The sequence below is a fragment of the Lampris incognitus genome, chromosome 11, assembly GCF_029633865.1.
Source record: "Lampris incognitus isolate fLamInc1 chromosome 11, fLamInc1.hap2, whole genome shotgun sequence".
Taxonomy (NCBI): domain Eukaryota; kingdom Metazoa; phylum Chordata; class Actinopteri; order Lampriformes; family Lampridae; genus Lampris; species Lampris incognitus.
In genome coordinates this window covers 10,205,141-10,219,133 of record NC_079221.1, presented here as the reverse complement: position 1 = coordinate 10,219,133, position 13,993 = coordinate 10,205,141, and the positions used below count along the sequence as shown (strand labels likewise).

Below are 13,993 nucleotides of genomic sequence, written 5' to 3'. Positions count from 1 at the left end.
TTCTCCTTCTCTTTCTACTTCGCTGAAGTTGAGCCTGTTGATGCTCGTCCAGTTTCCAGACAGAGGCCTCCCTACACGACCTGGTATGGTATATATATAATATATATATATATATATATATATATATATATATATATATATATATATATATATATATATATATATATGTGTGTGTGTGTGTGTTGTTGTTTTTTTTTTTCTGCTTTTGAAATCTGTGTATAGACCTTAGCCCCTTATTGCAATACAGTGATCTGGTGCATGTCTGCATTTGAAAATATCAATATAATATCCCAACTAAACCTCTTGTGATTCAGTCTGTTAACGTTAGTACGTCCCTCGTATGTTTCCCTGTGGGTTCAGTATCTGCCCTCAAACCAGAGGAGATGCCAGAGGTGCGGATGGAGACTGGGGAGAGGCAAAGCACAGGTTATGAAGTCCACCATCAAAAACTGGTATGAAGACGCCGTCTAATTTATATGTAACTAACACAACATACCTCATCATATCGTTTGATAAGGCGTGTGGCTGATAAATAGGCGCTGTTTTGACTGACAGGTATTCTTTGCGGAGGACGTCGGGGTCCAACAAGGGTGCCATCATCGGGCTGATGGTTGGAGGTGTTGTCATAGCGACCGTCATTGTCATCACTTTGGTGATGCTGCGGAAGAAGCAGTACACCTCCATTCATCATGGAGTCATTGAGGTAACGGACAACAGTACAGCGTGGCTTCTCAAGCAGGTTTTAATAAAGACGTTGTGCTGTGATAACTCCCACTACACATTTGCATGGGGTTATGGGTGTTTTTAAGGTTGTGTTATGTTGAAGCTACAATCCTGAAGATTTAAATGCAAACAAAAATGTCCTTTTTGACACTTCCTGTCACTGGTGTATTTAGGACAATAGCTAATGAATATCCAAATTATAAACACGTTTATTGTTGCTAATTTTTATGGTTACTATTGTGTAGGACATTTTTAGGACAAGTGACACTGCATATAGCAGTTTACGTCTTCATCATAGCAGCCAAATGAGGAAGAAGGGAGGTGGTGTTGAGGTTGAAGAAGAATTGAAGTTGTCTTGTCCAACCAGCAGACATGACAGAACAAGCTGCCGCAACCCTAATTAGGATAAGCGGTTTGAAAAATGGGTGGATGGGATGGTTAGGACTCTCAGGTTCTGGTTTTGATGCCTCTGTGTGTGTTGTGTGAACCTGTGTACATTCCCAGAAGCATCTTTTCATTGCTTTGTTTTAACCAACCTCCGTTTTTCTGTGTTGGTAGGTGGATGCGGCGGTGACGCCAGAGGAGCGCCACCTGACCAAGATGCAGCAGAACGGCTACGAGAACCCCACCTACAAATTCTTCGAGCAGATGCAGAACTAAAGAGCTGCGCTCCACCCTTCTTCTTTTAGAGCTTTCACACACCCTCACGCCCGCTCACCCGCAGGCCCGCTTCCGTCCCGGCTCCATGGCTCTTCCTTTCAGACTCCTACGCTTTCTGAAACTTCTAGAGCGTTGAAAGGGAATCGGTTGTTTAGAAAAAAATTTTTTAGTTTTGTTGTTCTGGTTAGAAAGCGAAGTGACGGCTTGGAAGGAAGAGACACGGAGCCAAACGGGAACAAAGCTTACACGCTTCCCCCCGATCCCCCCGTTTGGTTTGTAGAGCGCCGCGTTTTAAAATGAGCCTTTCGTTTGCAGTCGGTTAGACAAGGGTTCCCTGTTTCACCTGCACATTTCAGCCCATCACAGAGGAAATGGAGAAAGAAAAAAAAAGGGTTTGTACAGAGACGCCAACGCCACATATCTTCTATTTATGTCGCTCAAAACCTTCTTCGCGGTCCTGCGCTGACTGCTCAGAGGTTCAACTGAAGTTGTAAATCCCCACATTTTAATTGCTTTTCGCCTCCCTCCCTCCATCTCCCCCCCCCCCCCCCCCGACTTCGACGTGACAGCTGTGCTGTGTTCGGTGACATGACGGCTCTCGGAGCTGCTGTTGGGAGGCGGGGCTCTCTAGCGCCTCGCCGCGGCGGGAGTAAGTAAAAGCGCTTTCAGGTTTGTTTTTCAAAAAAGGAGGAAGAAAAAAAAATTTATATATAAACATACGAATATGTAAAAGTTGAAAAAATATTGAATGTTAACGTTTTGGGTTTTTGTTTTTTTTTAATTGTTATTTTATGTGTGTTGAGACGAGATTAGCTGTAAGTATACGTAGTGCATGGCCATATTGATGCCGTACGGCGCAGCACCGCACGCTGAGGTTTTCGGCCCTCGTGCTAGACGTTTTAGCGGGATTGTACATTTCAAGTGTCTTCTTTGTGATCTTGTCATATGAAGAAGAAGAAAAAAAAGTATATTTAGAAATCTGGTCTGCTTCGTTGTCACACGGACATGCTTTAAAATGACTCTTTGCTCTTTTCGTTGGTCGCCATGCCTCACTCTGTGTCCGCAGCATGGGCAGAATACTCTGTGTAATATAATATGAAATGTAATAGTATCCGAAAAGGAAGTTGATTGTGTTACTGTTTGCGTTCTATGCACTCTTCAAGTTTCTTTAGAGGAAGTCTTGCCGTTGCCCCCCCCCCCCATTTCAGTTTGAATTGGGATTAGGATGAAGGTCCAGTTTCGGGATGGAGGTGGACGTCAGATTTACGTTGTCTTCCATCCCTGTTTCAGTCATTCCAGATTCAGCATTCCACCTTTGACACTTGTAAATATATATGGATTATTGAGGGGTTCCGAGGGCCCCCCATTTTCATGATCGAGCTTGTTGGTCCTTAAAACCTCTAAATCTTTTCTTTTTCACGTCTTTTCCCCCTCATTGTACTTGTCAGCAACGTTGTACAGTAACCCTCAGCAGAAAGTGTGTGAGAAGTGGATTAAGAGACGGGAAATAGTCGGTCGTAGAGATTATTACAATGCCTGTACATTTTAGCCTGTCTCATGACACGCGCACCATGTTACACATTCCCTTCACCGTGTGTCACACACACTCCCGTTCTATTTTTCTATTTCCTGTCTATACATGTACAGTTGGGTCCGGCGGTGGATATCCCTCGCCTTTTGTCGTCAAGTCTCTTTGAATGAAGTCTGAGGCCTCTCGCTCTTAAAGCCGAGGCCAAACACTACTCTTAAACCAGTACGTGGACATCATGAAGGCACAAGTCAAGCATCACCACCAATTTGAATGGCCTCTCTGAGAAGGGGGGGGGGTATTCCCTCTGCTATGTGAAGACGAGACGATGTCATTCCCAAACTTTTAGTTCAATGCCACCTCCAGTAAACATGAATGTGAAATGCATATCGGAGCAGTTAAACACTAAACTCATCACCTCCAAACACACACACTTATTCAGGTGAATGTTTAAAAATGCGTGTGGATGCTCACACTGGGCATCGTTGGAGGCTCGTGGAACAAAACGGATTTGTTGATGATTCAGTGACTTTTCTCCCTGTGTAGCTAAATGAACCATTTACTTAGACTGAGAAAAAAAAAAAAAGCTTTCTACACTCACTATCCCATGAATAAAGTTTTGAATGTACATATAACTCCACGGCCCCGAGTCATTGTTTAGGTCTGCTTGTTGCGAGCGGTTCAACAATTAATGCCATTAGTCAGACCGTAAGAAAAAGGCTTGCCGCTTTATTCCCGCCAGTGGACAAAAAGGGTCCAGCAATTAAGGGAACAGACACTAAATAAAATACAAAACAGAGCCTCTATAAATGGAAAATATGAAAATACACTTGCCCTTGTGGCTATCAAAAAACAGTACCGGTATATACAATGGAAACGATCCTAAACTACAAACAAGGAACAAAAAATGCAAAGCTCACAGCTGAGTTTTCAGTTACATTCGAACATCTGCACACACGCGCACAATCATTTACACTAATAAATGCACAACCATGTTTTGGATTTCAGTTCTCACACACACACCATGCACATACCAATTGTCCCTCATTATGAACTGGTTTGCTCTTGGTTAGAATTATATATATATATATAAAAAAAAGAAAATAAGGAAATCAACCACTCTCCTCCTGCCTCGGTCTGTCTCAAAAAAAAAAGAATCAGCCTTGCTGTCCTCCCAACCCCCCCTACCCCATCTCCCCCAGTTCAAGAAAAGTTAGTTATTGAGGGGAGGGGAAGTTGACCGACACCACACCACACCAAGCGGCTGAGAGCAACCTCTTCCCGGTCGCAGGACGCCGTGATGGATGTCCCCTCCCCCGGCGTCCCTCAACTGTCTTTGTCCAGGGTCGCTGTGGCCAGGGTCACCGTGGTGATGGGCTGGCCAATCCCGTGCAGCTGCATGCGGGCCAGCTTCTTCTGCTCACACTCGGTCACCAGGGAGTTGAGCTCGGCAGCGCTGTAGCCAATCAGAGTCCTCAGGTCGCACACGAACTTGTAGACGAAGCGCTTGCCCTGCACCTTGCTGATCATGTCCCCATCGTAGTAATACCTACGCAGGGGGGTGAAATCCATGTTAAAAAACAAAGCACTGCTTTAAGGGATGCAATTCTTCATATGGCCGGTGGCCAATAAAATGCCTTTGTAAATCAGAAAACAGATTGATCCAAATTCATCTTAAATGCAGGCTGTTACGTCAAACATTTTCTGTGAGAGACGCGATTGTGCAACAGCTTGTTTTCTTGATTAACACATTTTCCATTGCCAATCCAAACAGTCAAGATTCCTGCCCTGGCAAATACCCTCGCCAGGAAAAAAAAACAAAAAAAAAACAGGCGAAAGCCAGAGACGTACCTGAGGGCTCTGCTGAGTTTCTCATAATTCATTGTGGGCTTGTTCTTGCGCTGGCCCCACTTCTGCGCCACGAGCTCAGGCTGGTTCAGTTTGAACTCCCCTTCCTCGCCCACCCAAGAGATGCAGTCTCTGGCATCCTTGTCTGTCAGTAACTCCAGCAGAAACTGCCACAACTGGATCTGCCCGTTGTTACCTAAGAGAGTAATACCGTTTGTGTGCATTTCTGTACAAAAGGCAACACCTCAAAGAACACAGCCTTTTCCATGGAGAGGTCACCACAAACAACCCCGCAACAAGTTTCACTTGCAAGTCACAGTTAATTCTAACTTGTCCTTTCAGAAAAAAAAAAGATCTGTAGAAACGTTACAATCACCCTGAAAATTTTCAAAACATCTCTATGATCTTCAACTGTGATGGGGTTTTTTTTCCACTCCATGATTTATCCTCATCTCACACATCACACTTAAATTCTACACTCACACTGACAAATCATTAAAATACGAGATGACAAGATTATCATCACGACAATATCATGCATGAATATAACTTTGATCAATTTCTAATTTTTTTTAGATGCATATCTAATGTGTAAAATTGCTCATGATCTTGGACCTCCTCCTCTTATGTGGATATGTGACTCCCCCTGGAGGTCATTTTAGACACTCTCGGGCTTCAGCACCACAGTTCAGAGTGAAATGTAAGGGAGCAATTACTGTTGTCTTGGGACCTTAACAGATTAAAGATTATCTTTAATTTTCAAGATTAATCTTCACTTAGTTGAAATTATGCTGGTGCGTCCCATATCTGCAGCTCGGTGCGAAAGAGGACTAGCACAGAATAGAATCAAGTCAAAAGTGTGCAGTCCCCCACCCCCGAGTGTTACAACACTGGAAGACTTGGTGAGCCAAGTCTTCCAGTGTTGTAACAACACTTGGGGATCAGTACTGAGGGCCCCTCACACTTGAACAGTCTGACCCAGAGCCCAGTCTGAAGCGCTGGTTGTCTGCAAGCAAAAGAAGGCGCAGACCTAACTACACTGGCTGGCCAAGTGACACTGACGTGGTGGTGGGAGATACGGACTCGGAGCCTGAATAAACAGGAAACAACCAATTGTACATAGTTGAATAAAAAAGTTGGGGGGGGGGGTTAAATAAATAAATAAAGACCGGACATTTAAATATTCATGGTTATATGACTGCAGTATATTGAACATTGCACATATTGTGTATGTAAAGAACACATTGTGTAGACCAGCATTCTCAAACCTCTCCACAGCTGATTCAAATGATCAACTCTTATGAACTCCTGAAGCTGCTTAATAACAAACTGACGCTTTAAATCAGCTGTGTTGGAGCAGGGAGAGAGCTAAAACATGCAGGACAAGTGGTCCTCCAGGAGAGGTTGGGAACACTGGTGTAGACCAGGGAAGGCAGAGCAAACACAGGCAGACACTACAGAAGGGAAAGAAAAAGCAGTGAGGCAGCCCTTTAACAATGTATGACATCACTATATTTTGGCTCCTGAAAATTTGATTTGGCTCCTAAATATTTTTGGGTTTAGGAGCCTATGGCTCTTAGATTTTTTTTTTTGTTGAGATATACTTTTCAGGCTAGGCTCTCAAACTGAACAGAACAGAAAATGCCATGATCAGTGACAGCCATGTTTATAGCTCATCCAGATATATATTTATATAAATAAAAAAAAGGTGATACAGTGCTTTTCTAGCTGCAACAGCCACTCAAAGCTCTTTACAATTAATGAATTCACCCATGAGCACATACGCATACACTGATGGCGGTGTCAACCGTGCAAGGTAACAACCAGCTCACTGGGAGCAGTTAGCACAGGGACACCTCTACATTTCTGCCAGGAGGAGCAAAGGATTAAACCAGCAACCCTCCAGTTACCAGATAATGACCTGCTCTACCTCCTGAAGCCCCAGTGAATGAATGCTTTATAAAAGAGGTATAACAAGCCAGGACACAATATTTACAGACAGCATCTCTTGCAAACACACGCATAGAAATAGACATACTGACTGAACAAGGAGTCGCTGGTGTGGGTGTGTGGTTAAAGTACCTGTGCGGTTGCCAGGTGAGCTGCGTTCCTCTCCTGAAATGCGAGGCATTCTGGGCCCACGGCTTTGCTTCAGAACCTTTATGGTGGTGGGAGTGCTGACTGGGGCTGGGATTATGTGCACAGCTGGAGCCGCAGATGGGGAGACACAAACACTGAGTTGAGCAGAGATCAAAACTATCGATTCAATTCTGGCTCAGACTTATTTTAACTTTCTTTACTCGATTGAGCCAAGGTTATCTTTCCCCTCCATTCTGTGGTAATAACAGATCTTTTACCCACTGGAATCCAATTGTCCTTTTTCCACTGTGCAGAATAATGCATTGTCTTTGAATCAGCCCAACATTATCGAATTTATATATATGCTGGAATGTAGCATTCAAATATTTTGACCTTTTCGGGAAATTTTGCACATTCGAAGAAAGCTGTGACTAATGAGTGGCATGAGGTAATCAAAATTGACTAAAAGTAGGTGTGAATGGAAAATCAAAATAGACTGGTGTGACATTTCCGGTTTGTTCAGAAAAATCCTTTCTAAAGAGAAAACGGGAAGTAATGCAGAACAGTTTTTTCCCCCTGTCTCACGGTCCTGTTCTGCTTTCCATCTAGATAATGACCACTGGGATGGGTTTGCCTAAGAGGAAGAAAAACTGAATTCCTTCTAGAATACAAAAAACCCCTCACTTGCGCTTAAAAAAAAAAAAACCCCACGCTGATCAAAAACACTTACGCTGATCAATGGTGACAGTGGCATCCTGACCAGACTGGTCCTGACTGGCTAACACATCTGGAACAAATACAAGACACTACACATTAGTGTATGAAGGGCCACGAGTATTTAAATTGTCACCAGAAATGTGCGACTAAGTTTCTCAATTATAATTAAATAACACTGACAGGATGTTTTGATCATCTTTACACTTCACTTGTCAACACCTGAGAGCCACTGTGATGAATGATTTTTGCTAAGTGAATTGTGCGGTCAAGGTGTCTGCACTTCAGGTAGTTTCAGACTTCAGACACGAATAAAACGAATCAAATTCTGAGCACTAGAATGAAAGGCAAGTGTAGTTCCCGCTTTGTCTCAGTTTACCTTTTAACACTCCCGACTACCAATTGGTATCACACAAACCCCATTCTGCCAGACTCACATTTCCGCAGAAGTTCCAGGTGGCTCCAGAGTATCTCTCCGTTGGGCACCTTCTGAAGGAACTCCTCCTGGGTGTAGGAACACAGGTCTCGCCCGGGGATGTGAATCCCTCCTATTTCCATCTCATCGATGTTGAACTCCTTCATCACCCACACTGCCCAGTGGATCACCTGATCAGCTGTCCAGAGCAAAGGGTCTGGGGAAAGAGAAAACAAACTCATTCACGCAACGAATCTCAAATGTAAACATGGTAAAGGACTGGTTAGAGTAGCGTTCACCAACCCTGCTCCTGGAGCACCTCTGTCCTGCTGGATTTCACTCCAACCCTAATTTAACACATCTGATTCAATTAATCAGGTCTTGGTAAGTAAGTCATTAGAATCAGGTGTGTTAAATTAGGGTTGAGTGAAAACTGGCAGGATGGCAGCTCTCCAGGAGCAGGGTGAGAGTTAATACCCTGTAGGTTGTTTTTTTAAAAAAAAATTCTCACCAATTTAATCTGGCCAATTACCCCGCTCTTTTTGAGCCATCCCGGTCGCCGCTCCACCCCCTCTCTGCCGATCCGGGGGGGGGGGGGGGGGGGGGGGGGGGCTGACTGACCAGAGGAGGTGCTAGTGCAGCGACCAGGACAAATACCCACATCCAACTTCCACTACCGACTTCCACCACATTCACCCACAGACACAGCCAAATGTGTCTGTAGGGACGCCCGACCAAGCTGGAGGGAGATTCGAACCGCCGACCCCCGTGTTGATAGGCAAGAGAATAGACAGCTACCCGGGAGCCCACTAGTTGTCGTTTTTGTTAAACTTACTGATGCATATGGTGATACCAGTAACTGCAGTGTTATTTGACCACTAACTCCCAGATGTCCAATTGAAATTAACCAGTCACCAGTGCTGTTATGTCAGCACCATCCCCACCACAGGAATAACAAGAATGTAGAAACATCTGGGTCTCTGCTGTTGATGTTGTATTAGCTATGGGTAAATTTCTTCAGTGAACTTGTTTGGATATATTTGCTTGTGAGCCACAACAGCTTCACTTTCTCTTCATACTCACCACCATCTGCCTTATTCTTTCATATTTGACCCCGGCACAAACAGAGCAATATAGTGTACAATGTTAAGTGCCAGGAGGATTGCCGTGACTTGTACATTGGGGAAACTAAACAGACGCTGGTCAAGAGGATGGCACGACACAGGAGAGCTAACGTGTCAGGCCAGGACTCCTGCAACTGTATTGTTTATAACGGTGGAGATATCTGCAGTCAGTTTAGACTGAAGAGGTCACTTAGATGAGTGATTAAACGAATCTGTCAATAAACGCTGTATCCAGATGAACTGATTCAACCTTTGACTCACCGTATGGTATTCCCAGACGGACCTGCTCCTTGCGGTAGCCCTCAAGGGCTGCGGCCCAGCGCGTCACTTGCTCTGAGGTGTCATCAGATAGTGCAGAGCGCTCCACAGCAATGAGCTGACCCTCCTCCACCAGAGTCCCCTCCTCTCCTGCTGCATCTGGATCGATCACCACTTCAACTGTCTCCACGGGCTTCACAATTTCCAGGATGTTCAACTTCTCCTCACCTGGACAAGAACAGAATTGATTTTTTTTAAGAGTTGTGTATATCTATAAATCTTCTACACAAAGCATTTCATACTTTTACATGCAAACTAACAACCTGATTACTGGAAGTAATCAATTCAAGGCAATATTTCAATTAAAGAATTTAAATAATGTGATTTCTCTCAAACCAGGTTTTAAATGAATTCATTTAATCATTGGTCTAAGGTGTGTCTGTTATAACTAACATAACCTTTCCTAATACTTGAAGCAAAAATGTCTGATCGTTTTTTCTATTCTTTAATTGTTCTTACATAATGTCATAACAGGAACTGTCATCCTTGCCATCCTGTCTAAGAATTAGCTGTTGGCTACTATTGTGTTTGAACTGTAAAAACATCTAGTTCACCGTGTCGAGCAACCTCTCACATCTGCAGTTTCAAACAGCCCAAAGTAATGTAACTAAGACATATATACATGCATCAAGAATTCAAATATTGAGTTGAAATTTAGGTGTATTTACTGTCAACTAGTTGTGTGCTTACACTAACTTTGACCTTACCCTGATATAGATAACCATATGAAGGCATCTACCTGATTGAGTATCACCTTTATCCTTTAATGATTGTTTTATTAGTCTGCGTGTGAGGGTACCTCATCTTTGTAAAGGTTATGCCCTGGTGTTTGGGTATGTCTCTACCTGGTTTGGCAATAATCTGTAGGCTGAGCTGTACTGTGCCATCTGTCTTTACCCCTTGATCAAATAGGCTATGATCAGGGTGCAGCTGGAAAGAGGGAAAGGGAGAGAAACAAAATAGGATAGGATGAATAGACAGATCAAAAGAAAACAATGAACAGACATCTGCTGTGTTATAAAATTCCCAGACACGCTTATTAATCTCTCTATGAATTTTCATTTGCAAGGTTCCTTTACTTTTTTGCAAAATTGTTCACTTGAAACATTCTAAGGACTTTTAACTTCCATCAGTCATCACATATTTAAACACCCCCTGCCATTATTTCAACACCTTGGTGGAAATACAAATTTATAAATAATTACTACTGCCTTTTCAGCTAACACATAAAAGGCTGACTAGTATTAATTGCACATTTGCTGCATATTTTCCATTTGAGTGATCAAAAGTACCGACAAAACACTGATGGTATATCCTTACCTGAATGTCCTGTAAGCAGATCTCATACGCATCCAAAGATAGTTGGATACGAGGCTCCAAAAGTTTCTTTAAATTGCCTATTGGCTCATTAATATCGATATCCTGTTGAATCAGATCTGATGCTGTAATGGTTTGTTCCTCAACACTTGGGGTAAAACAAGAAAAAGGGGTCATACACTGAGAAGAAATCTGGTTTCAAATGTGGACTTGCACATGTCATACATTATGCAATTCATAACAATCACACATCACTCACCCCTCCTCCAGGCATGCCTGCTTCTCCTGTCCATCAATCTCTATCTCTATCATTTCTTCTGTCTCACTTTTAGACATTCTCTTCTAAACACCAAGAGGTAAGCTGTTGTACAGAGGTGCATGAAAAGAGAAAATCAAGTATTTTGGAACAATAATCATACAGCACTAATTGAAAAAAAACAAGATCAATTTCAAATCTATGGTGCTTGTTTAATTTATAATCAGTAAAAAAAGTTGGCTCTGACCAAAATTTGGAGAGGGCACATGACTTTACAGCACACTTAACTATCTTGAGCGATGTGATCATCTTATCATATGTTCATGTGAACCGGCAAATGATCTAAATAACTTGTTTGGAATGAATTCCACATGCTTTGGACTACACACAGCCTATTCCAAAATGTAACAATCACTTCCAGGCATATTTAGTGTTACGGCCAATAGGAAGTAGTTTGAATGTCAATTTAATTCTACAAAGGTTTGAAGCGCTGAACACTGGATTACATGCATCCAGAGTCAGTTTTATGGGTCAAGTATGATCCCATGAGGAATTTGACTCAGTAGGTTGCTCTCAGCGACACAAACGTACACAGCTAGAAAGGAAGTGTCAATTAAGAGCGTCAAATATATGGTTAAGATATAAAAACTAAATACAAGAAGCAGAGAAAGTAAAAAATATGAGTATGAACACAGATCCAAGTAACTGCAATATCAGAGGTCTAACAGAACAGGGGTGTACAAGAATAAACTATGGTCAGACCAGTACTGTGAGCCTTCACTTGTAATGGTAAACATGTTTAGGATGGATGCTTAAACGCCCATCAAAACAAATGTGATGGTTATTATAGAGGTAGGTATACTGCGGCTACGACTGCCAATATTACAGTAATGTGGACATCACGTGTTTAAGGAAGTTAAAACAACAGGCACTGCATGACCCTAAAAAAGCCAAGAGGCCTTTGAGCCTCGACTTCTCATTGGCGGTCCGGGACACTTTAGCGGATGCTAATGTGCTAACGTTAGCCGACTCGAGGGCGAGGCTTCACTCACGTCTAAAGGCCAAATGGAGGCCAAGAATTTAAAAAAAACTGCCATCACGGGCGAGTCTTTACAAGAAAAACGTCGATAATGGTCGACTTTAAAAAAAACCCCAAAAAAACCCACGTGTGTCCAAGTCGGGGTCTTACGGTTTTGAACGGCTCGTTATACCGCGGGGCGAGGTACGCGCTGCGCCCGCCGCCCCCCCTCCTCCCCCCCCGAGCCGCAAACAACGGCGGGTTTGCGGCAACAACAACAAAAAAAGCACACATCTCGGTTCAAAATCGGGAGTAATCCGCGTGGATTCAAACGCCAAACTTCGCACGTACGGAAAACTTTTCGAAACGGAAATGGAGCAAACGGAAACAAAACAGCATAGGGCAAAATGGAAAGGAGCCGGAAATCCTGGCTAAGGTTTACCAGCAGTTATTAGACTTCCGAGAGGAGCCGACGACGACGGCAGAGAGACCCGCCGGGGAGGCAGAAAAAACGCGTAAATCCGAGGCGGCACCGCTCGGCACCCGACCCGGGCAGCGGTCGCCTGCTAGCGGGATAACGGCGCCGGTAACATACGGATGGACACGCGGCGTTTGTCGCCGCTGGAACCGTACCTACGACTTGTTGTCGCACGGGGAGGCGGCGGCGGCGGCGGCGGCTACCGCTCTCTCCTCCCAGCAGAGAGAGTGTCGGTTCCGTCCGTCAGCGATACCCGAGTTCGTCCCCGCGACACACTAGTAATTAATAAGTAGCGGGAAATAAACACTAAAACCCCCCCCTCGAAGCCGGGCGTTCGGCCGCCGTTCACTTCCGCGACTTTTGCTAACAAGCGTCTTTAGCCCCCCCCTCCCCTTAGCATTAGCCTCTTGCTAACTTGCTAGCCTGCATGTTGGCTTACTACGGCGCCACACACTGTATGGATCAGCGGCGGCTAGTCGGCGTTGCAAAGTAGCGGGAAGAGTGCGGCCGAGTCAGCCCAAATAACAAGCCGTCCTCCGCTTAGGGCGTTTTGACTACAGAAGAAGAAGAAGAAGAATCCCCAACTGTCGGTGAGATTGGCGCACCTTTTTGAAATCCAGGCCCCCCCGGAAAGGCTGTGAATGTGTTGTGATGTTGGTAGAAAAAGAAAACAGCCTGGCCCAGGCTACCGCACAGTCGAATCCAATTCATGCAAGTTTTTGGTCAACAGGGGAGGGGGGTGGGACTAAACTAGCCTGGTCGAGGTGAACCGGTGTGAGGGGCACGGCGCTTGATTCGGGCCCTAAGACCGTCGGGCACGCTTCCCGCGGCGCCCGCCGCATAACCACGGCGCGGTGCGCGTGGCGTTTAAATGTTAAATGTAACGCGCGGACGCGTGTCCGAACAACGATGGCGTCGTTCGGGGCCCCACCGCCGAGTGCTGAGTGTGGCTCAACCCAACTGAGATACTTGAAAGTGAAACTTGCAAAAGAAAAAATGGACAAAAGTATGCATTTGAACGCCATAGTTCAAAGTTGAACCTATTTTACCTTATAGTTTATTTTTTCCATATTTGGTAACAGTTTGTGTAACGATTCCACAATGCTGAATATCTTTAGGCGGAAGGTATTGGCTGGTTGTGATAAAATAATACTTCCTCCTGGCAAGTGTGCAGATCATCAACGTGTAAGAGAGTTGTCAGAACCATCCATTCAAGTTTTGCTCGGCATACCTCTTCATTTTTAACCTGTTGATATTTTGAACTTGCAGGTTGCCAGTATACCAATTCTGTCTACGTCATATGTCACAGTTAATGTCATATTTCAGTGTTGGTCTTTAAAAAGATTGGTTGACATGATTCTTTTAATGTTTTTCCTTTCTCAGTCTGACTAGTCACTATAAGGCTCACCGTCCGATAGTGACTGCTACACTAAATAAAGTTTTCTTAACAGATCTGAACTCTTGTAAATGTGTGATTTGTTTTACTTCATTGTAACATAAATGGTGTTTGGTGGT

General features: G+C 44.0%; 2 protein-coding genes across 6 annotated transcripts in view; one reads left to right on the top strand and one right to left on the bottom strand.

The window, feature by feature from the left end:
* Window positions 1-3,546, top strand: part of LOC130120988 (amyloid-beta A4 protein-like) — a 37,183-nt gene extending 33,637 nt beyond the window's left edge. The window contains 6 exon segments of the mRNA XM_056289815.1: window positions 29-57; window positions 59-83; window positions 361-452; window positions 556-576; window positions 578-703; window positions 1,282-3,546. Of these exon segments, the coding sequence (XP_056145790.1) occupies window positions 29-57; window positions 59-83; window positions 361-452; window positions 556-576; window positions 578-703; window positions 1,282-1,383 (395 nt within the window). The 3' untranslated portion in view covers window positions 1,384-3,546.
* Window positions 3,547-3,620: 74 nt separating this feature from the next.
* gabpa (GA binding protein transcription factor subunit alpha) lies at window positions 3,621-13,926 on the bottom strand. Of its 5 annotated transcripts, none has more exons than XM_056289818.1 (10): window positions 12,634-13,926; window positions 10,986-11,087; window positions 10,730-10,874; window positions 10,255-10,339; window positions 9,353-9,577; window positions 7,990-8,184; window positions 7,569-7,625; window positions 6,842-6,964; window positions 4,763-4,955; window positions 3,621-4,460 (listed from the first exon to the last, which is right to left on the bottom strand). In XM_056289818.1, the coding sequence occupies exons 2-10, from the start codon at window positions 11,060-11,062 to the stop codon at window positions 4,238-4,240; spliced, it is 1,323 nt and encodes a 440-aa protein (XP_056145793.1). In that variant the 5' UTR covers window positions 11,063-11,087; window positions 12,634-13,926; the 3' UTR covers window positions 3,621-4,237. The 5 variants fall into 5 exon arrangements, with proteins under 5 accessions (XP_056145793.1, XP_056145794.1, XP_056145792.1 ...); XM_056289819.1 differs by having other exon boundaries at window positions 12,918-13,926; XM_056289817.1 differs by having other exon boundaries at window positions 13,084-13,926.
* Window positions 13,927-13,993: the final 67 nt, after the last annotated feature.